This window comes from Ranitomeya imitator, chromosome 1 (genome assembly GCF_032444005.1).
Source record: "Ranitomeya imitator isolate aRanImi1 chromosome 1, aRanImi1.pri, whole genome shotgun sequence".
Classification (NCBI taxonomy): domain Eukaryota; kingdom Metazoa; phylum Chordata; class Amphibia; order Anura; family Dendrobatidae; genus Ranitomeya; species Ranitomeya imitator.
In genome coordinates, this window is record NC_091282.1 from 752,653,305 (window position 1) to 752,675,088 (window position 21,784).

The 21,784-nt window shown below is 43.6% G+C and overlaps 1 protein-coding gene across 1 annotated transcript in view; it reads left to right on the forward strand.

Annotated features, from left to right (window-relative positions):
* FANCM (FA complementation group M) overlaps nucleotides 1-21,784 on the forward strand; it is a 156,125-nt gene that overhangs the window by 109,085 nt on the left and 25,256 nt on the right. Inside the window, exons 8-14 of the mRNA XM_069734960.1 lie at nucleotides 605-700; nucleotides 11,415-11,602; nucleotides 11,733-11,939; nucleotides 15,273-15,474; nucleotides 15,734-15,879; nucleotides 17,697-17,849; nucleotides 19,282-21,172. Coding sequence (XP_069591061.1) covers nucleotides 605-700; nucleotides 11,415-11,602; nucleotides 11,733-11,939; nucleotides 15,273-15,474; nucleotides 15,734-15,879; nucleotides 17,697-17,849; nucleotides 19,282-21,172 — 2,883 coding nt within the window. The remainder of the gene's footprint in view (nucleotides 1-604; nucleotides 701-11,414; nucleotides 11,603-11,732; nucleotides 11,940-15,272; nucleotides 15,475-15,733; nucleotides 15,880-17,696; nucleotides 17,850-19,281; nucleotides 21,173-21,784) is intronic.

Below are 21,784 nucleotides of genomic sequence, written 5' to 3' on the forward strand. Positions count from 1 at the left end.
CTGCATAGGCAGCATCAATAGTAAATAGTTGGTCACACTTACAGGGTTAATGACCGCGTTAAAGGACTACTAAAACGCTATGTGGGCGCTGACTGGAGGGGAGTAGGGAGGGGCCAATTCGCGGCCGGACTGTGCCTGTTGCTGATTGGTTGCGCCCAGCCGGCTGCAACCAATCAGCGACGCGGGATTTCCGTGACAGACAGACAGAGACAAACAGACGGAAGTGGACATTAGACAATTATATATATAGATATGCAGTAAGCTACCTAGCTCCCCCTAGTGGTGGTTGAAGGCAGCTGGAATCTGATTTTTCATAGGGGTGACTACAGCGCGTGACCACTGGTGGACATACTAAGGTAGACAGCACAAGATCACTGACTGGCTGCAGCGGTCACATATTGTAGACAGGACATCACCACCGCAGCCCTTTAAATAAAGGTTTTAAGACAATAAAGGGGTCCACAATAAATCATTCTTAGGATTGATAGGTGTCCACCAGTCATAGCATATCTTAACAGGATATCTTTACACAGCAGGGATAGCTCCAGACTGTAGATGTATTGAGTTCTTATAGGATGACCTTGTAACCCCTGTCCTCTTCTAGGGTCTGATGTCAAGAAACCGGTTATCTACAGTCACCCAAAGCTGAAGAAGTTAGAAGAAGTTGTGATCCAGCATTTTAAAAACTGGAATAAACCAGGTAAATACGTGCTGTATGCAAGTAACTAAGCGGTTCTGGAGACGTGCATACACCCTGATGAGTATTGCGCAGGCTAAAAATGTCAGGACCAGAATAATAGCAAAATATAAAGATAAATGAGACGCACTCCTGCCGCCTCTGAAGCCCCAACCTTTGTCCCTTTCACGGTAATACGGCGTTCACCATGTTTTAATTCTCTTTAAAGGGAACCTGTCAGCAGGAATGTGCAGAGTAACCTACAGACACTATCAGGTCGGCGCCGTTCTACTGATTACACTGGTACCTGGTGATGAAATCCGTCTTTTGATTGTTGTGTAATTTTTATTTTTAGTTTTTACTTAATGATATGCTCAGGCTCCGAGGCAGCCTGTGGGGGGTCTTCATGTGGTGTTCTGATTAGGTATTCATACTGATGGCTTCTGATCAGGTCACTGATCCCTCACTGACCTGCCACCTAATTTACATAATGAATATTATATTTATATCTTGTGAAAAAAAATCCCCTTCGGCAGTGGTCTGATTGCATCTATAATGTGTATATAATTCATTTGTTTGAGGTTATCCTGAAATTCGTTAAAACAAAAAAAAAATCTGTTTTGAAAATGGCGCCTGTGCAGTAGCAGCTATTGGTGATCTGATAGCTGCTACTGCACAGGCGCTGGCGGCGCCATCTTTGTAGAGAGAGAAACAATTTCCTCCTTCAAGATGGCGGCGCCATCAGTATTAATCAGTGCAACGGCGCCAACCTCACACTGTTTGTAGGTTACTGCGCTCAAGACTACTGACAGATTCCTTTTAAGTCTGTTGACAATAGAAATAAATGTACAAATTCTGTAAGAGAATTAAGAGGGTATATAGCAGGAGGGGTGTTTAACACCCAATCGTGAATTATGGGGTTTTCCACTTTTATATTAGGAATGTTGTCAGTACTACAGTATATACATGTCCCCTTTTTTTCTCTTATTTATATACTTATGTCTTGTCCACAAAATCTACATCCATGCACAATTACAGGAACATGAAACTGCAGAAATAAAATATATAAATATACTAATGCTGCAAATCTATTAAGAAAACTGTGTGTCCTAGCAGCCGTGTCCCCCTTCTTTTCCTCACGGTCCCCCTTCTTTTCCTCACGGTCCCCCTTCTTCTCCTTACGGTCCCCCTTCTTCTCTTTACGGTCCCCCTTCTTCTCCTCACTGTCCCCCTTCTTCTCCTCACTGTCCCCCTTCTTCTCCTCACTGTCCCCCTTCTTCTCCTCACTGTCCCCCTTCTTCTCCTCACTGTCCCCCTTCTTCTCCTCACTGTCCCCCTTCTTCTCCTCACTGTCCCCCTTCTTCTCCTCACTGTCCCCCTTCTTCTCCTCACTGTCCCCCTTCTTCTCCTCACTGTCCCCCTTCTTCTCCTCACTGTCCCCCTTCTTCTCCTCACTGTCCCCCTTCTTCTCCTCACTGTCCCCCTTCTTATCCTCACTGTCCCCCTTCTTCTCCTCACTGTCCCCCTTCATCTCCGCACTGTCCACATTTTTCTCCTCACTGTCCCCCTTCTTCTCCTCACTTTACCCCTTCTTCTCCTTACTTTACCCCTTCGTCTCCTCACTTTCCCTCTTCGTCTCCTCACTTTCCCTCTTCTTCTCCTCACGGTCCCCCTTCTTCTCCTCACGGTCCCCCTTCTTCTGCTCACTTTACCCCTTCTTCTCCTCCTCACTTTACCCCTTCTTCTCCTCCTCACTTTACCCCTTCTCCTCCTCACTTTCCCTCTTCTTCTCCTCCTCACTTTTCCTCTTCTTCTCCTCACTGTCCCCCTTCTTCTCCTCACTTTCCCTCTTCTTTTCACTTTCCCTCTTCTCCTCACTGTTCCCCTTCTTCTCCTCACTGTCTCCCTTCTTCTCCTCACTGTCCCCCTTCTTCTCCTCACTTTACCCCTTCTTCTCCTTACTTTACCCCTTCGTCTCCTCACTTTCCCTCTTCGTCTCCTCACTTTCCCTCTTCTTCTCCTCACGGTCCCCCTTCTTCTCCTCACGGTCCCCCTTCTTCTGCTCACTTTACCCCTTCTTCTCCTCCTCACTTTACCCCTTCTTCTCCTCCTCACTTTACCCCTTCTCCTCCTCACTTTCCCTCTTCTTCTCCTCCTCACTTTTCCTCTTCTTCTCCTCACTGTCCCCCTTCTTCTCCTCACTTTCCCTCTTCTTTTCACTTTCCCTCTTCTCCTCACTGTTCCCCTTCTTCTCCTCACTGTCTCCCTTCTTCTCCTCACTGTCTCCCTTCTTCTCCTCACTGTCCCCCTTCTTCTCCTCACTGTCCCCCTTCTTCTCCTCACTGTCCCCCTTCTTCTCCTCACTGTCCCTTCTTCTCCTCACTGTCCCCCTTCTTCTCCTCACTGTCCCTCTTCTCCTCACTGTCCCCCTTCTTATCCTCACTGTCCCTCTTCTTCTCCTCACTGTCCCTCTACTTCTCCTCTCTGTCCCCCTTCTTCTCCTCACTTTACCCCTTCTTCTCCTCACTTTACCCCTTCTTCTCCTCACTTTACCCCTTCTTCTCCTCACTTTACCCCTTCTTCTCCTCACTTTACCCCTTCTTCTCCTCACTTTACCCCTTCTTCTCCTCACTTTACCCCTTCTTCTCCTCACTTTACCCCTTCTTCTCCTCACTTTCCCTCTCCTTCTCCTTACTGTCCCCCCTTATTCTGTTCACTGTTCCCCTTCTCCTCACTATCGCTTCTCCTCTGTGTCCCCCTTCTTCTCACTGTCCCTTCTTTTCCTCATGTTACCCCTTGTTCTCCTCACTTTACCCCTTGTTCTCCTCACTTTACCCCTTGTTCTCCTCACTTTACCCCTTGTTCTCCTCACTTTACCCCTTGTTCTCCTCACTTTCCATCTTCTTCTCCTCACTTTCCCTCTTCTTCTCCTTACTGTCCCCCCTTATTCTGTTCACTGTTCCCCTTCTCCCCACTATCCCTTCTCCTCAGTGTCCCCCTTCTTCTTCTCTGTCCCTTCTTTTCCTCATGTTACCCCTTGTTCTCCTCACTTTACCCCTTGTTCTCCTCACTTTACCCCTTGTTCTCCTCACTTTACCCCTTGTTCTCCTCACTTTACCCCTTGTTCTCCTCACTTTACCCCTTGTTCTCCTCACTTTACCCCTTGTTCTCCTCGCTTTACCCCTTGTTCTCCTCACTTTCCCTCTTGTTCTCCTCACTTTCCCTCTTGTTCTCCTCACTTTCCCTCTTCTTCTCCTCACTTTCCCTCTTCTTCTTCTCACTCTCCCCCTCTTTCTCCTCATTGTCCCACTTCTTCTCCTCACTGTCTTGTTTGTGCCTTTTAGACAAGTGGCTGCAGCAGGAGCATCTCCCCTCTTCTCTGTCTTTAGTAAGAAAAAAAGAGAAAACTGATCAGCAGGAGCACAATGTAATCTCCAAATGTAGTGATTGAACATTCAGATTCAGGAAAAGTAAATATTGCTCCCAATTTTTGGCTTTATCTACTTGATAGACTGAAATTCCTCAATCAGTGCCTCCATCAATGAGCTGAAATGGGGAAGAGCTGCCACAACAGCGCCTCCCTGTCTCTGACTCGGCACATCCCGTCATTAACAGGACAGCCCTTTCAATGCAGTGGGTGTTGTGCAATGCTTCAGTGTCCCTGGTGGTGGCGCTGCAGAGAAATTTAGACACCATCAGATTCCTGCAGAGAATTTTATTTATGAGGCAGGAGTCTTTTTATCATGGCACAATGTGAAATAACCTCTCCGAAATAAAGTAGAGTCCTGTCTGAGCTCAGATCCTTTTGTGAACCAATGACAAAGGCAGTTTGTGATGGAGAGAACACACATTGTGCGCCGCTGACCCGGACCAGACCCTTAGATGAGGGGGGATAATTCAGAGTGGAAATAACATACACGCGTGGTACCTTTTATTACCAGGTATCTGTACCGCTCATAGCAGTTGGAATTTGTATATTTTTCCTTATCCAATTTTTTTTTTTTTTTTTTTTTTTATTATTATTATTATGGGGAGGGGGTGGCTGTACTCTGTCCTGTGTATGAGTACATTTACAAGGGACTCTGATAAAAGGTGTGTTTCTTTTATGCTTATTCATGCTACTGTACCTTTTTAAAGAGTTAAAAAACACTTTTGTTAATTGCAGCAAATTTACATTTTCTTGTAGCTTTTATTTGTTTTAAGGTCTCACAGACCGAAGCCAAAGCATAGCATATCTATGAGGGGATTAAACGGGTGCTCAATTCTCCCACAGCGCCCCCGCAGCCCATGCAGTGCAGAGGTGTATTGAGTCCTTCCAAAGGAAAAATCTCATTTTTTAGGTCCAGATTTTTGTAAAAAAAAAAATGTTTAGCTCTGATGAGAAAGAATTGTTAAATGTTTTAAAATGTTTGTATTTTTTTGTTTTTAAACTGGGGTAATGTTTTTCTCTTATTTTACATTTTCAATTAGATTTGATATTTGGGTAAGGATAATATTTTAATTACTGAATGTGAACATGTACGCCATCTAACTCGGCGAGGCCGAAAGCACTTGAGAAACATCTGTCCCTTTTTTTTGTCTGCAATGCTTTCATAGCCGAGTGATTTGGTGATCTGTGTGGCCGATATTGAACAACGGCGTTTTTTCTAGGCCATCTCCCAGCTGCTAATTTCAAGGAAATCGATTTGTTCTGTGTGTCGTTATATATGGTTAATTGTACAAAAAGTGCGCTCGCACTGGGTTCCTATTGATCAGGGATGCGGGAGAATCATTAGGACTCTGGTTAATTAGTCTAGTTACAACTGATGCTTTTAATTAACTCAACAAACACACAAACCTGTCTGAATTCTGTCCATTTTGTTATTAATTTTTTATTTATTTTTAGATATATTGAACCTGCTTCTTCTACACGCACTGCACTTTACGTGTGTAAATAAAATGTGTGTGTGTGGTATTGACAGGTTACACACACACACACTGTGCATGCATACTGTATATAAACACTGTCCTAAAACGCGCACACACACACACACACACACACACACACACACTGCGCATACATATACAGTATACACATACTCTGCGCATACATATATACACACACTGCTCATACATATATACACACACTGCGCATACATATATACACACACTGCGCATACACATACACAATATACACACACTGCGCATACTTATACACAATATACACATACACTGCGCATACGCATACACAATACACACACACACTGCTTACATACACACACACTGCGCATACATACACACATACACTGCGCATATATATATATATATATATATATATATATATATGCACACTGCGCATACATATATGCACATGGCGCATACATACCGTATAAACACACTGTGCATACATACCGTATATACACACTGCGCATACATACCGTATATACACACACTGCACATACATATACACAAAATACACACACTGCGCATACACAATACACACACACTGCACATACATATACACAAAATACACACACTGCGCATACACAATACACACACACTGCATACATATACACACACATAGCGCAAACATATATACACACACACTGCGCATACATTCCATATGTACACACACACACTGCGCATACAGCCCATATGTCCACACACTGCACATACATTCCATATGTACACACACTGCGCATACATACCATATATACACACACACACATACACACACACACTGCACATACATATACACAATATACACACACACACTGCGCATACACAATATTCACACACACACACACACTGCGCATACATATATACACACAAACACGCATACTGCATACATATACATAAACACACACACACACAGTGCATACATATACAGGTACTGCACATACATACAGTAGGTACGGAAAGTGTTCGGACCCCTTTAAATTTTTCACTCTTTGTTTCATTGCAGCCATTTGGTAAATTCAAAAAAGTTCAAAGAGTGAAAAATTGAAAGGGATCTGAATACTTTCTGTCCCCACTGTATACACAAAATACACACTGCACATATACAGTATACACATACTGAGCATTCATATATACACACTGTGTATACATACAGCTCTGGCAAAAATTAAGAGATCACTGCACAGTTTTATAAAAAATCTGCTTCTCTACATGTCTGACAACCATTTCATTCCAGTGTCAGTTGAATTCCAACCAGAGTACACTTCATTCTATTTAATGTGCTTCTGATTAGGTGATCACCTGAATCAAATCTTATTTAACAAAGGAAAGTATAAAAAACACTCCTGTGGTGTTCACAATCCTCTTGCAATAGGACAAGCTGGATGGCAAAACAAGTGCTAGTAATATCCCAAAAGTAATAGGAATGAAAAATAACCTTTAACCGTGCCAATGGAGTTGAAAAGAAAAGTCTTGAGTGAGGAAAAAAAGGGCTCAATTCTGGCTTTACTAGCAGAGGGACACAGTGAACATCATGTTGCCTCCTTCCTTAAAGTTTCTAAGAAGGAAGTCCATTACAACAAGGTCAAGCAGCAGACATTGGTGACAACAAAGCTACAGACTGGCAGAGGGCAAAAATGACTCTCCACTGACCGGGCTGACCGTCATCTTATTCGAATGTCACTCAGCAACTGCAGGATGACATCAAGTGACCTACAAAAGGAATGGCAGCTGGGGTGAAGTGCACTTCAAGAACAGTTAGTAACAAGCTCCTAGAGGCAGGAGTCAAGTCATGTAAAGCTAGAAAAAAGCCTTTCATCAATGAGAAGCAAAGGAGAGCCAGGCTGAAGTTTGCCAAAGACCAAAAGGATTGGACCATAGAGGACTAGAGTATGGTAATCTTCTCTGATGAGTCTAATTTTCAGCTTTGCCCAACACCTGGTCATCTAGTGGTTAGACAGAGACCTGGAGAGGCGTAAATGCCACAGTGTCTTGCACCCACTGTGAAATTTGGTGAAGGATCGGTGATGATCTGAGGATGCTTCAGCAAGGCTGGAATTGGCCAGGTTAAGTTTTGCGACGGACGTTTGAAACAAGCCACATACAAGGTTATCCTGGAAAAACGGTCGATTCCTTCTGCTCAGGTAATGTTCCCCAACTCTGAGGACTGTTTTTTTCCAGCAGGAAAATGCGCCATTCCACACAGATAGGGATTTGATGTGGTGGACCTTGATTGACCTGTCATGGCCAGCCCAATCTCCAGACTTGAATTCCATTGAGAACCTATAGAATGTAATCAAGAGGATGATGGATTGTCACAAGCCATCAAACAAAGAAGAACTGCTTAAATGTTTGTACGAGAAGTGGCATAAGGTCACCCAAAAGCAGTGTGAAAGACTGGTGGAAATCATGCCATGACGCATGAAAGATGTGATTACAAATCATGGTTATTCCACAAAATATTGATTTCGGAGTTCTTCCTGAGTTAAAACATTAGTATTGTTGTTTCTAAATGATTATGAACTTGTTTTCTTTGTATTATTTAAGGTTTGCAAGCACTGTTTTTTTTATATTTTGACCATTTCTCATTTTCAGAAAATAAATTCAAAATTTATTGCTTGGAAATTCGGAGACATGTTGTCAGCAGTTTATAGAATAAAAGAACAATTTACATTTTACTCAAAAAATATTCCTATAAAGACAAAAATCAGACAAACTGAAAATTTTGCACTGGTCTCTTAATTTTTGCCAGAGCTGTATATGAACACTGCACATACATATATACACACTGCGCATACATATATACACACGCATTGCGCATACATATATACACACGCATTGCGCATAAAGTACAGACCAAAAGTTTGGACACACCTCAAAGGTTTTTCTGTATTTTCATGACTATGAAAATTGTACATTCACACTGAAGGCATCAAAACTATGAATTAACACATGTGGAAATATATACTTAACAAAAAAGTATGAAACAACTGAAAATATGTATTATATTCTGGGTTCTTCAAAATAGCCACCTTTTGCTTTGATGACTGCTTTGCACACTCTTAGCATTCTCTTGAAGAGCTTCAAGAGGTAGTCACCGGGAATGGTTTTCACTTCACAGGTGTGCCATGTCAGGTTTAATAAGTGGTATTTCTTGCCTTATAAATGGGGTTGGGACCATGAGTTGTGTTGTGCAGAAGTCTGGTGTAGTCCTACTGAATAGACTGTTACAATTTGTATTATGGCAAGAAAAAAGCAGCTAAGTAAAGAAAAACGAGTTGCCATCATTACTTTAAGAAATGAAGGTCAGTTAGTCCGAAAAATTGGTAAAACTTTGAAAGTGTCCCCAAGTGCAGTGGCAAAAACCATCACGCGCTACAAAGAAACTGGCTCACATGAGGACCACCCCAAAGAAACTGGCTCACATGAGGACCGCCCCAGGAAAGGAAGACCAAGAGTCACCTCTGCTTCTGAGGATAAGTTTATCCGAGTCACCAGCCTCAGAAATCGCAGGTTAACAGCAGCTCAGATTAGAGACCAGGTCAATTCCACACAGAGTTCTAGCAGCAGACACATCTCTACAACAACTGTTAAGAGGAGACTTTGTGCAGCAGGCCTTCATGGTAAAATAGCTGCTGCTAAGAAACTATTGCTAAGGACAGGCAACAAGCAGAAGAGAATTGTTTGGGCTAAAGAACACAAGGAATGGACATTAGACCAGTGTAAATCTGTGCTTTGGTCTGAGTCCAAATTTGAGATCTTTGGTTCCAAACACCGTGTCTTTGTGAGACGCAGAAAAGGTGAACGGATGGACTCTACATGCCTGGTTCCCACCGTGAAGCATGGAAGAGGAGGTGTGATGGTGTGGGGGTACTTTGCTGGTGACACTTTTGGGGATATATTCAAAATTGAAGGCATACTGAACCAGCATGGCTATCGCAGCAGCATGCGATTCCATCCGGTTTGCGTTTAGTTGGACCATCATTTATTTTTCAACAGGACAATGACCCCAAACACACCTCCAGGCTGTGTAAGGGCTATTTGACCAAGGAGGAGAGTGATAGGGTGCTACGCCAGATGACCTGGCCTCCAGTCACCAGACCTGAACCCAATCGAGATGGTTTGGGGTGAGCTAGACCGCAGAGTGAAGGCAAAAGGGCCAACAAGTGCTAAGCATCTCTGGGAACTCCTTCAAGATTGTTGGAAGACCATTCTCGGTGATTACCTCTTGAAGCTCATCAAGAGAATGCCAAGAGTGTGCAAAGCAGTCATCAAAGCAAAAGGTGGCTACTTTGAACAACCTAGAATATAAGACATATTTTCAGTTGTTTTGCATTTTTTTGTTAAGTATATAATTCCACATGTGTCAATTCATAGTTTTGATGCCTTCAGTGTGAATGTACCATATTCATAGTCATGAAAATACAGAAAAATCTTTAAATGAGAAGGTGTGTCCAAACTTTTGGTCTGTACTGTTTACACGCACTGCGCATACATATACACACGCACGCACTGCGCATACATATACACACGCACGCACTGCGCATACATATACACACGCACGCACTGCGCATACATATACACACGCACTCACTGCGCATACATAGACACACGCACGCACTGCACATACATATACACACGCACGCACTGCGCGTACATACGCACGCACTGCGCATATACACACGCACGCACTGCGCATACATGTACACACGGACGCACTGCGTATACATGTACACACGGATGCACTGCGCATACATATATACACGCACGCACTGCGCATACATATACACATGCATGCACTGCGCATACATATACAAACGCACGCACTGCACATACATATACACAAACGCATTGGGCATACATATACACAATATACATACTGCGCATATACAATATACACATACACTGTGCATACATATATGCGCACTGCGCATACATATAATAGACACAAAAGAGAAAGACAGCGCAAATAAAAGTGCACATACTCCACATAGCAAGTGACAAAAGGCTTTATTGAGAACGCAAAGTGCAAAAAACATGTTGCGTTCCCGTGCGGTCGTTGGGCACTTCAAAGTGACATGCACCGACACATCCGCTTGCAACGCATGTCCCTACGTACCCAATGTTAAAGATAGGTATGCAGGACGCATGCGGTAGTAGGCAGAGCGTAGGTGGAACTTAAGAGGTACGCAGCCATACGCAGACCAGCCAAACGCAAATGTGAACCCGGCCTTAAAGGGGGTTCTCTAGGAGGCACACATATTGCTGCTGTTCACACATTTGGTCGGATACTTTTGCATTTATGCATCTTTTTTTTTTTTTCTTGCTACTGCTGGTTCATTTGCATGGGAGTTGTACTTATTGAATTGAGGATTTATAATTTTTGTTAGCCAGTTTACCTATACTCTCTTGGGAGTTACTGCATGTCTTTATATGCTGTTGTTTTTAAATGTTTTTATGTTTTTTGCACTTTGTGTTCTCAATAAAACCTTTTTTTTCCCACTTGCTATGTGAGGTATGTGCACTTTTAATTGCGCTGTCTTTCTCTTTTTTGTCTATTATATGTACCCATGCGCAATAGTTGAACCCCTTATTATTATTTTGTAACTATTATGAGCGGTGCCCGCTAATTTCTCTTTTCCATTGTGCGCATAAATGTACACACTGCGCATACTTACACATAGCAGGCAGCTGAATTCTCTTTCGGCTATTGATGATATTTAGGTACCGCTTAAAGCTTTCAGTCCCTCTCTAAATTATTTATTACGTTATTTTAAAACTGACCTCCTATTTAATTCAGGTCAGAGTTCCTCCGGTGGTTCTCCTGAAGACACTCGAATCATGATCTTTTCTTCATTCCGGGACAGCGTCCAAGAAATAGCGGAAATGCTCAACCGGCACCAGCCTGTTGTCAGGGTTATGACATTTGTGGGCCATTCGTCCACAGGGAAAGGAGTTAAAGGTTTTACCCAGAAAGAGCAGCTAGAGGTGAGCACAGAACCTTTCCCATATTTACGGTCCTTGGTAGTCACTTCTGTTGGTTGCCTAAATGTTGACCAGGAAGAGTTGACTTTTTGACATCGACCAAAAGCCGTGATCAAGTTGTACCATTTCCCAGGTGGTAAAGCGTTTCCGGGAGGGTGGGTATAATACACTGGTCTCCACCTGCGTAGGAGAAGAAGGCTTGGACATCGGAGAGGTGGATCTCATAATTTGCTTCGATGCACAGAGAAGTCCTATCCGTCTGGTCCAGAGAATGGGTCGAACAGGAAGGAAACGGCAAGGACGAATAGTGGTCATATTGTGCCAAGGAAGAGAGGAACGGGTATGTGGACAGTATTTATCTTTCAAAATTTTTTGAGCCATTTTTATGGAGCATATACACCCAAAACAGAATTGTAATCGTTCTCCATGTAAAATTATTATATTTAAAATATTATAGGACATTGTAAAAAACAAAAAGCCATGTCTTCTGGTCATTGACTGCGTATATAGGGGAAGATGTTGGACAGCGCAATAGGAAGTGAAATATACAGCACAGACCAAATGTTTGGACACACCTTCTCATTTAAAGATTTTTCTGTGTATTTTCATAATTATGAAAATTGTACATTCACACTGAAGGCATCAAACCTATGAATTAACACATGTGGAATTATATACTTAACAAAAAAGTGTGAAACTGCCGAAATTATGTCTTCTATTCTAGGTTCATCAAAGCAAAAGGTGGCTACTTTGAAGAACCTAGAATATAAGACATATTTTCAGTTGTTTCATACTTTTTTGTTAAGTATATAATTCCACATGTGTTAATTCATAGTTTTGATGCCTTCAGTGTGAATGTACAATTTTCATAGTCCTAAAAATACAGAAATATCTTTAAATGAGATGGTGTCCAAACTTTTGGTCTGTACTATACCTACAGTACAGTTTTCTTTTTGTAATTCAGTTTATCATGATTTTGTGGAAATGATTTTTAAAAAATTAGGCCATTTCAAGCCAGAAACTGGATAATTGGGAGAGGCGCAGGGAGGGAGACTCGGCGATTTAGAGAGGTGCAGGGTTGGAGACTGGGCAATTTGGAGAGGCGCAGGGAGGGAGACTGGGTGATTGGGAGTGGCGTAAGGAGGGAGACTGGGTGATTGGGAGAGGAGCAGGGAAGGAGACTGAGCGATTGGGAAAAGCGCTGAGAGGTAGACTGGGTGATTTCGAAAGGCGCAGGGAGGGGAGACTGAGGCGGCGTAGGGAGGTAGACTGGGCGATTAGGATAGGTATGGAGACGGGACTATTGGGAGAAAGGCGCAGGGAGGGAGACTTGGCAATTGCGAGATGAGCAGGGAAGGAGACTCGGCGATTTGGTGAGGCGCAGGGAGGGAGACTGTGAGGCGCCGTAGGGAGGTAGATTAGGTGAGGCGGCGAGGTGTAGGGAGGGAGACTAGGAGATTTGGAGAGGCACAGGGAGAGAGACTGGGGAGGCGGAGTAGGGAGGGAGACCATAAGGCGACGTAGGGAGGGAGACTGGGTGAGGCGGCGTATGGAGGAAGATTGGGAGAGGCATGGGGAGGGAGACTGGGCGATTGGGAGAGACGTAGAGAGGGAGACTGGGCGAGACGTAGGGAGGGAGACTGACTATTGGGAGAGACATAGGGAGGGAGACTGGGCTATTGAGAGAGAGGCCTAGGGATGGAGACTGGGCTATTGGAAGAGAGGCGCAGGGAGGGAGACTTGGCGATTGGGAGAAGAGCAGGGAAGGACACTGGATGATTGGGAGAGGCTCAGGGAGGAAGACTGCATTAAGCGGCGTAGGGAAAGCGACTGGGCGATTGGGAGAGGTGTAGGGAGGGAGACTGGATGATTGGGAGAGACATAGGGAGGAGACAGGGTAATTGGGAGAGACGTAGGAAGGGAGATTGGGTTAGGTGGCATAGAGCGGGAGATTGGGCAAGGTGTAGGGAGGGAGACTGGGTGAGGCGGCATAGAGAGGGAGATTGGTTGAGGTGTAGGGAGGGAGACTTGGCAATTGGGAGAGGAGCAGGGAAGGAGACGGCGATTGGGAGAAGCGCGGGGAGGGAGACTGGGTGAGGCGGCGTAGAGAGGGAGACTGGGCGATTGGGAGAGGTGCAAAGGCGGCATATGGAGGGAGACTGGGTGAGGCAGCATAGAGAGGAGACTGCGATTGGGAGAGGCGTAGGGAGGGAGACTGGGCAATTGAGAGAGGCGCAGGGAGGGAGATTTGGCGAATGGGAGAGGAGCAGGGAGGGAGACTGAGCGATTGGGAGAGGTGGAGTCTGTGTCCATTTTGGTGGAGTTTATATAAAATGGACCAACTCCTAAAATGTATAAGGCCATGTTCACACGTTCCTGATTTCCATCCTTTTTTTTCTGCACTAAAAACCGCAGCTCTTGGCAGAAAACGCAGGTCCTTTTTTTGGTGCGTTTTTGGTGCGTTTTTTGATGCGTTTTTTAGTGCGTTTTTTTATGCAGTTTTCTATGCAGAGTCTGTGTGTTTTCTAGGGAGTTTTTTAGGGTTAAAATGGCTGAAAATACCCTAACCCTACCCCTAACCCTAACCCTAACCCTATTCTAACTTTAGTGGAAAAAAATAAAAATTCTTTATTTTTTTTTTTATTGTCCTTACCTATGGGGGTGACAAAGGGGGGGGGGGGGGTCATTTACTATTTTTTTTTATTTTGATCACTGAGATAGGTTATATCTCAGTGATCAAAATGCACTTTGGAACGAATCTGCCGGCCGGCAGATTCGGCGGGAGCACTGCGCATGCGCGCGCCATTTTGGAAGATGGCGGCGCCCAGGGAGAAGACAGACGGACGGACACCGGGTAAGTATAAGGGGGGGAGATGAGGGCACGGGGGGGTGGCATCGTAGCATGGGGGGGTGGGATTGGGGCACGGGGGGCAGCCACACTGCAGCGGTTCTGCACCACAAACCGCAGTAAAACCCGCAGATATATTTTTCATCTGCGGGTTTTACTGCGGGTTTGACCTCACAATGGAGGTCAATGGGTGCAGAACCGCTGCAGTTTTGCAAAAAGAAGTGACATGGTACTTCTTTTTTACCGCAGCTATTCAGCGCGGCTTTTTTTCCCGATTCCCGCATTATGTGCACAGTGGTTCCTGTTTTCCATAGGGTACAGTGTACTGTACCCTGCATGGAAAACAGCTGCGGAGCCGCAGCGGCAAAATCGCGGCGGTTCCGCAGTAAAAAACGCACTGTGTGAACATGGCCTAATAAATTGGGTTCAGTAGTACAATGCAGGACATGCTGTAAATGTTTTCATAAGAATTTGGGAAAGTTATGAAATGTCCTATAAATGTCTGTTCTGTTCCTGATCTAAGGATCTCTTCTTTTAGTTGAGATGAATCTGTGCTGCAGTTTAGGTACATGCTCACATGTACATATGCTGGCGAGTCTGAATTTGAAGTCAGGGAAATTGAGGAGTGAGAGTCGGATTCAGTAGTTTGGCTTACCGACTCCACAGCCCTGGTACGGAGGAGACTGGGTGATTGGTGGAGGCGGAAGGAGAAGACTGGGCACTTGATGGAGAGGTGCAGGGAGGGAGGCTAGACGATTGAGAGGTGCATGTAGTTGTTTCCTCTGGCTTTATGACACTATACTGACTTTCATTGCATTTCTACAGACCTATAACCAGAGTCAGTGTAATAAGAGAAGCATCTATAAGGCCATTATGGGAAACACAGATTTGCACCTCCACCAACAAAGCCCACGCATGGTGCCAGAAGGGATCAATCCTACGGTGCACAAAATGTTCATCACACAAGGAGCCTTCGATGGTAGAGATGGAAATTCCTCCAAAGAGCGACGATCTGGCGTGACCCACCGTAAGTAGTCATTATTCTTCAATGCAGTGGGTGTACTACAGCAAAGGCAATGGTCATTGTTCACATTTACCTTTAGTGTTCCTTTCTATCCGTGAGATAGATGAAACTACATGCTGGTGCATTAAACAGTGCTCTTGGTGGTCATATGTTGTAATAGAGCTTTGGATTTCAAAGATACATTCTTGGAACGGCTAATGAAAATCTTCTTGTCGGAGAGTTTCTTCTCTAACTCATTAACTCATTTTACACAAATCCACAGACTCCACGAAAGACGACGGGTTCCTGACCGACGCAGAATTTGAGACTTGGGACAGATTGTATCATTTAAAGGATTCTGACGGAGTGACGGATTTTATTGTACCCCAAACCTGCTTTGAGCTATTTAAAGACCCCAACCTCATCACTGTAAGTAGGTTAGATTTTCCTAGTTTTTATGGACGTCTGTTCTTTTGTACGGGGTATCTTATTGCAAGAACTTTTCTGCTTTTGACAGTCCTTTTTTGTATGAAGGGTCACCTGATCAGCCATTTATTTACAGGATGTTCCCTAGTGGTGGAAGGGAATTAAGAGTTTAATTTCCCTGCAGCATCACCTCAGGAAAAATGAAGTATTACACTTTTTTATTTAAAATCAATGGATTGTTTTTAAACGCATGGACTTGTAATCCTCCAGAACCAGATGCACTTTGTTTGCTCTAGCTAATAGGGGAACACTTATATTATAGCTTTCAATGTTATAAAGTGATTGCATAACGCTAATATATGACCGCTGGGACTCCAACTGCTACTGAGCATGAAGGGGTCGCAGTGCTGCTGTAGTACTGTATTCCCTTCATTGTTTTTCCCTTGCACAGTGGGTATGCCTCTTAAAATATATAGGGTCGGTTAGAGATCCCTGCACAATTAAGTTTACCAAAGCACCGACGTAAGGAGATGCAGCACTAAACCATCATTGCTTCACCCCTAAAGCAGGGGTGGGGCAATTAGTTTTCCTGATGGGCCACATGACAAACCGTAACTGTTGTGGAGGTCGAACCAATAGGCTGAAATTAATTGTGCTCAATATTAATATATTCTAATTATTTATATTAATTGTATGACTTAATATTTAGCTGGGTAAAGTATGCCGACATCCTTCTATATACAGTATGATTTACCACATAGCCTCCCTATATACAGTGAGTCCCCACATAGCCTCCTATATACAGCATGAGCCCCACGTAGCCTCCCAATATAGATTGTGAGCCTCCCTGACTACAGTGTGAGCCTCACATAGCCTGCTTATACAGTGAGCCCCACATAGCCTCCCTATATACAGTGAGTCCCCACATAGCCTCCTATATACAGCATGAGCCCCACGTAGCCTCCCAATATAGATTGGGAGCCTCCCTGAATACAGTGTGAGCCTCACGTAGCCTGCTTATATACATTGTGAGCCCCACATAGCCTCCCTATATAGTGAGTCCCCACATAGCCTCCTATGTACAGCATGAGCCCCACGTAGCCTCCCAATATACAGTGTGAGCCTCCGTGAATACAGTGTAAGCCTCACATAGCCTCCCTATATACAGTGTAAGTCCCCACATAGCCTCCATATATACATTGTGAGCCCCCACATAGCCTCCCTATATACATAAAAATGTCATACATAAAAATGTGACATACATATGAAAAAACAACAACACATACTCTCCTCATTCCTCCTTGGGTTCTGCTTCTGGCTCCTGTGCATGGATTCTCAGCAGCAACGAGATAAAATGGCGTCATTACGTCTGCTGTCTCATAAGCTGATTGATGGAAGATGGAGCCAGTAGCCCCGTCATCCACCAATGTATTCACAGCTGTCTGCATCCTGAGGATGCAGATAGCGGTGACAGTGGGCAGCAGATGAATGGCGGGAGGAGAAGGGCACAGTGCCGCCCCTGGGTCACTGTTTCAGCCTTTCGGCTTTCTCGGTCCATCCGAACTGGAACAGCCAGAAGGCTGGATTTTAGCCTAAGGGCCACAGTTTTCCCAAGCCTGGTCTAGAGGCTCCTTTGATAGTCTAATGCATAAGATGGAAAACCCAGCTGTGTGGATTGCCACCTCCCCATACTTTTTTCTGCATCCAGCCTCATACACCACCAGTGTGGTACATTTCCTTATGATTTTGCCGGGCGATACTGATAATGAATTAGTGCTAGCATGTACACTGACAATCCTTTCCTCCTCTGCGCCATCTAGGAAGTGGTCCCAGGAAATGTCCGCAAGCTTTCACTATCTGAATGGAGCTTGTGGCAGAACCGTCCTTTTCCGACCGTCTCTGTCGATCACTCTCTTCGGTGTCAGAATTTCATCGCTGCTATGGAATTAATTGAGCAGATGAGATTGGAGGAGGTAAGCACTACTGCCACCTTTCACTGTTAGGTGACCATGCATCTGCCTGCCTATGGCTGCTCCAGATATTATCCTCCCTTCAGTCCTTGTATTACGGGTGACCTCTCTTAAACCACCTAAAAGCTCTTGTCTGCGTTAAGGATCCTGCACACATTGTGACTGGGGCGCGGTAACTGTACATGGAGTACCACTAATTGCCGTTCTGCTTTCTACTTGACATCATGGTAAGCACAGTTGGAGCACAGCAATTAATGGTAATCCATGTGTGTTTACCGTGGACCAGCTGTGCAACATGCTCTGGCCACCCTCAATACGAGACCATATGGAGCGATTTGCCGAACATAGCAGAAACTGTGCCCTCTTGTGGTGGCCAATGGTTGCATAATCTTGAACAATGGGGTTTCTGGCTGAACAATTTTGTAACAAAATCATGTGTCCTTAAATCACCACTGATGGGTAGAGTTTTGGTCGTGTGCCGCCATTTTCCCCATTTTTCAAAATTGTGCGGCCGCTGGTTACCATGTGTTGACAAGCTTTGGACAACTTTTTCCAGCCACTTGGGTAATAGTGCAGCCAGACGGTGCATCAGGGGTGCAGTGAACAGTGCGATGAAGCTCCAATCACCTGTGGCATCCCAATGGTTGTAAAACAGAGTTGTGCGGCAATTGGCCATAACAGTGGACAGAGATTCAGCCTTATGTGGCTGACCTTACGGTATGATTTTATACTAAAATTTAGACAGCTACTCATGTAACAGGCAACCATAAAAATCATGAGCTGCTCTTTTTAGTGTCTTTCTGCTCTGTCTAACTTTAGATGACCTCCTATATGATGTTTGCAGGCCCTATTTGGGCATATAGATGGGGCTTGTATAGAGAATCTTGTCCTGTCATGGTTTTTTTTAACTGGTGAACCTCCCTGTAATGTAAAAGCAACCATAAATCATATCGTAAAAACCCAATTACAGCCCTTTTAAGGATACAAAATAACTACAGAAATAATTGAAAATCTCTTGAACCATTTTTTAGTAGTCCTTTACCATCTGTCTTGTGCATTACCCCATGAGGACTACTCGCCCGCCCTGCTTTAATGATTCTCAGTGCTTATCCCCTTCTATATAGCTTCTTGACAATGAGAGGGGTCAGGCTTTTTTCTTAGGCTCTTGATAGAGTAAAGTGTTTCGCACTCTCGTGCTTTTATGGCATGTGAAGAATTCAGCCCTTTCTAGTAGGGTAATTATTGGTCTTTCACTTTTGCCCTTTTCTATTCATAGGCATAAATTAGTTGCGCTTATCTTTTTATGTATTTTGTGTTTGATACTTTATGCCTCCATCTGATGTACATGGTAGTAAATTGGGCACTCCATTTAATTACTCCTGTGATACAATGGTTTATAAAAAAAATAGCAAGTTTTTCTTCCACCATTTTGCAGAACGGTTGCAAGTATGATGAAGAGATGAAGGCGTTTTTTCAGAAGGAGGACATCCAGCCATTACGTAAAGGCCTTAAAGATAGAGTTTGCCCAACCGCTAATTCCAAGGCCAAAAAAAAGTTCTCAGTGATCAAAAATGCAAAGAACTCCATTTTGTTCTCGACCATTGAACCTGATGAAGATTTCAAGTCAACATCTAAAGGTTCTAACAGCATATGGTCGTGTTCCGATGAGCTTCCCAGGATAGATACGTTGATTAATATTTCAGAGATGAAGGAAGTCAGTGCTATAGAGGTTGACCTGAATCATGATGTGACCGATGGCATGGAAATTGAAGAGCTTGCAAAGAGCCCTACAAATGTGGAAGAAGTTTCCACAAAGAGTTCCCAAAGGACAATGTTGAAATCTCCATCAAAGATGGACTCTAATTACAATGTTGGTGATGATGATTCCACTTCTCTTTTATCTAATTTATTCTATGCTCCACCATCACTTAGTACTCAGAAAATTCCCAATGAGTTGGCCAATGACTGGGTGAAGCAAATGCTATCACGAGTCAATAAATTTTTAACTTATTCCCCTCCGCCGTTATCTGACCTTAATTCTTTGGTTAGTGTAGAATTTTTTGTGGGATCTGAAAGCCCACCTATAGCCATGAGTCATTTAAGTGAACCAGATCATTTAGAGGATGATCCGGACTCTACCAACGTTCATAAACAAGCGTCATGTGAGAATATAGTTTCAAGCTCAACAAATCAACCAAATAAAGGAGATGATGTAGTGACTGGTGACACCAATGGCGTTGTAGATATACAATCAATACGTGAGCAGCTATGGGATGATATTTTTGATTGTGATGAAGAAGATGAAGCCTACGAGGAAAATGTTGACCCACCTCCAATGTACAACCATGACATACACAAAGATCATGGTTATAAAACTAATTGTGAGGATTTTGACATTCTTGCAAAGACAGAGATTCACGTCATGAAGCTAAGGACTGTAAAAGATCATATCAACATTGAAAATTCTTCTGTCTCTTGTAATTTGAATGTCATCCAAGACCGAAATACTAGTAAAAGTGATGATACAGACATTGATGTCCTAAGGTCTTCCCAGTGCCAGAAGGTCGAATCTCCACCACAGTTACAGGGAGACGAAATGAATTCCATTCCTGATGACCTTGATGACAGCTTTGATTTATTTGAAGATGAAGCATTTGCAGAAATTGACCATTTGACTTCAGGCAAGGCTGGCACTACCAACAAGCCTGATGAAGGGACCAACGTGAACTTCAATATGTTTGACCCATCTCTACTATCTGAGGACACCACAGGACATGAACCAGATAGCCAAACTTCTTCCTTATCCATTGAGAACCCAAAAGTGAAAGAGGATGATGATTTTGATTGTTCTCAAGAATTATTTTCTGTCAATTTTGACCTTGGATTTTCGATTGAGACTGATTCTTCGGAAGGTGAAGAGGATGGACAGCCGGAGAGTCAGTATGAAGAAGAACCCAACCACTTTAAAGAACCTAGTCCTCCTAAAAGGATAGTCAGTGGAGGAGGCATCATGTCTACTCCTTTATCTTCCGGGACTAGAAAATCCACCTATGTGGCCATGTCTGATAAACACATTTCTTTACTTTCACCTTTACCCCCACTTGAAGGCAAGTTTTCCCAGACTCCTGAGAATTCATATTGTACCTCTTCGTTTCTAAAATCGCCCATGGAAAAAACATTCACTGCTAAAAAATCTTTTGATACTTTTGCTAAATCTAATTTGGTTACACCAACTAAGAAGATTGAAGTGAGGGAAGAAAACACCCCCATTGTTATACGATCCAAAGAAAAACTAGAAACTAAGGCAGATGCTTCTATAACTATAGGTACGTACCATTGCATCTACACACTGGTCTTGAAATACATGTTTATTATGGATTATTAAACATTTAAAGTGGCAGATATTGTTCTAGATCTCATGCCAGTGATGAATGCTACAGTCTGCACCTTCCACAAAGGGGTTGTTTGGTTTGGAAACACTATTTGCAAATTGGAGAGTTCTGGGGTGGTAGAAAGAGGATTTAGAACCCTCCTCTATTAGAGAGCAGGTAATGGTGGTAATGTAGGGGAAAAGAACATGTAAAAAAAAAAAGCCTTGCTATTTTGCTGTATTCAGCCCCTTTGCCAAAGTATGTGTGGCCATAGTTAAGACAAACCCTGATTCCGCAGTCCCTCTGTTCCTCCTCTTCTTAACATTAAGAAAATAACAACAACAATGCCTCCTGTAAAAGGGGTTGGGCTATATTGGGTAGCTCTTGTGGTTGTTGATTGTAGGAAAAATGGGAAAGTTTGGGGATCTGTGCAAGCAGGCAAGAATCGGGTTATGTTGTGGGCGGTATGCAGTGGTTAGTACCCAATAAAAGTGGTCTAAGTGGTGCACATAAAGAATGAAGGCTTGTCGGCCTGGTCCGATCTTCCAGAAGAGGAGATACTATAGG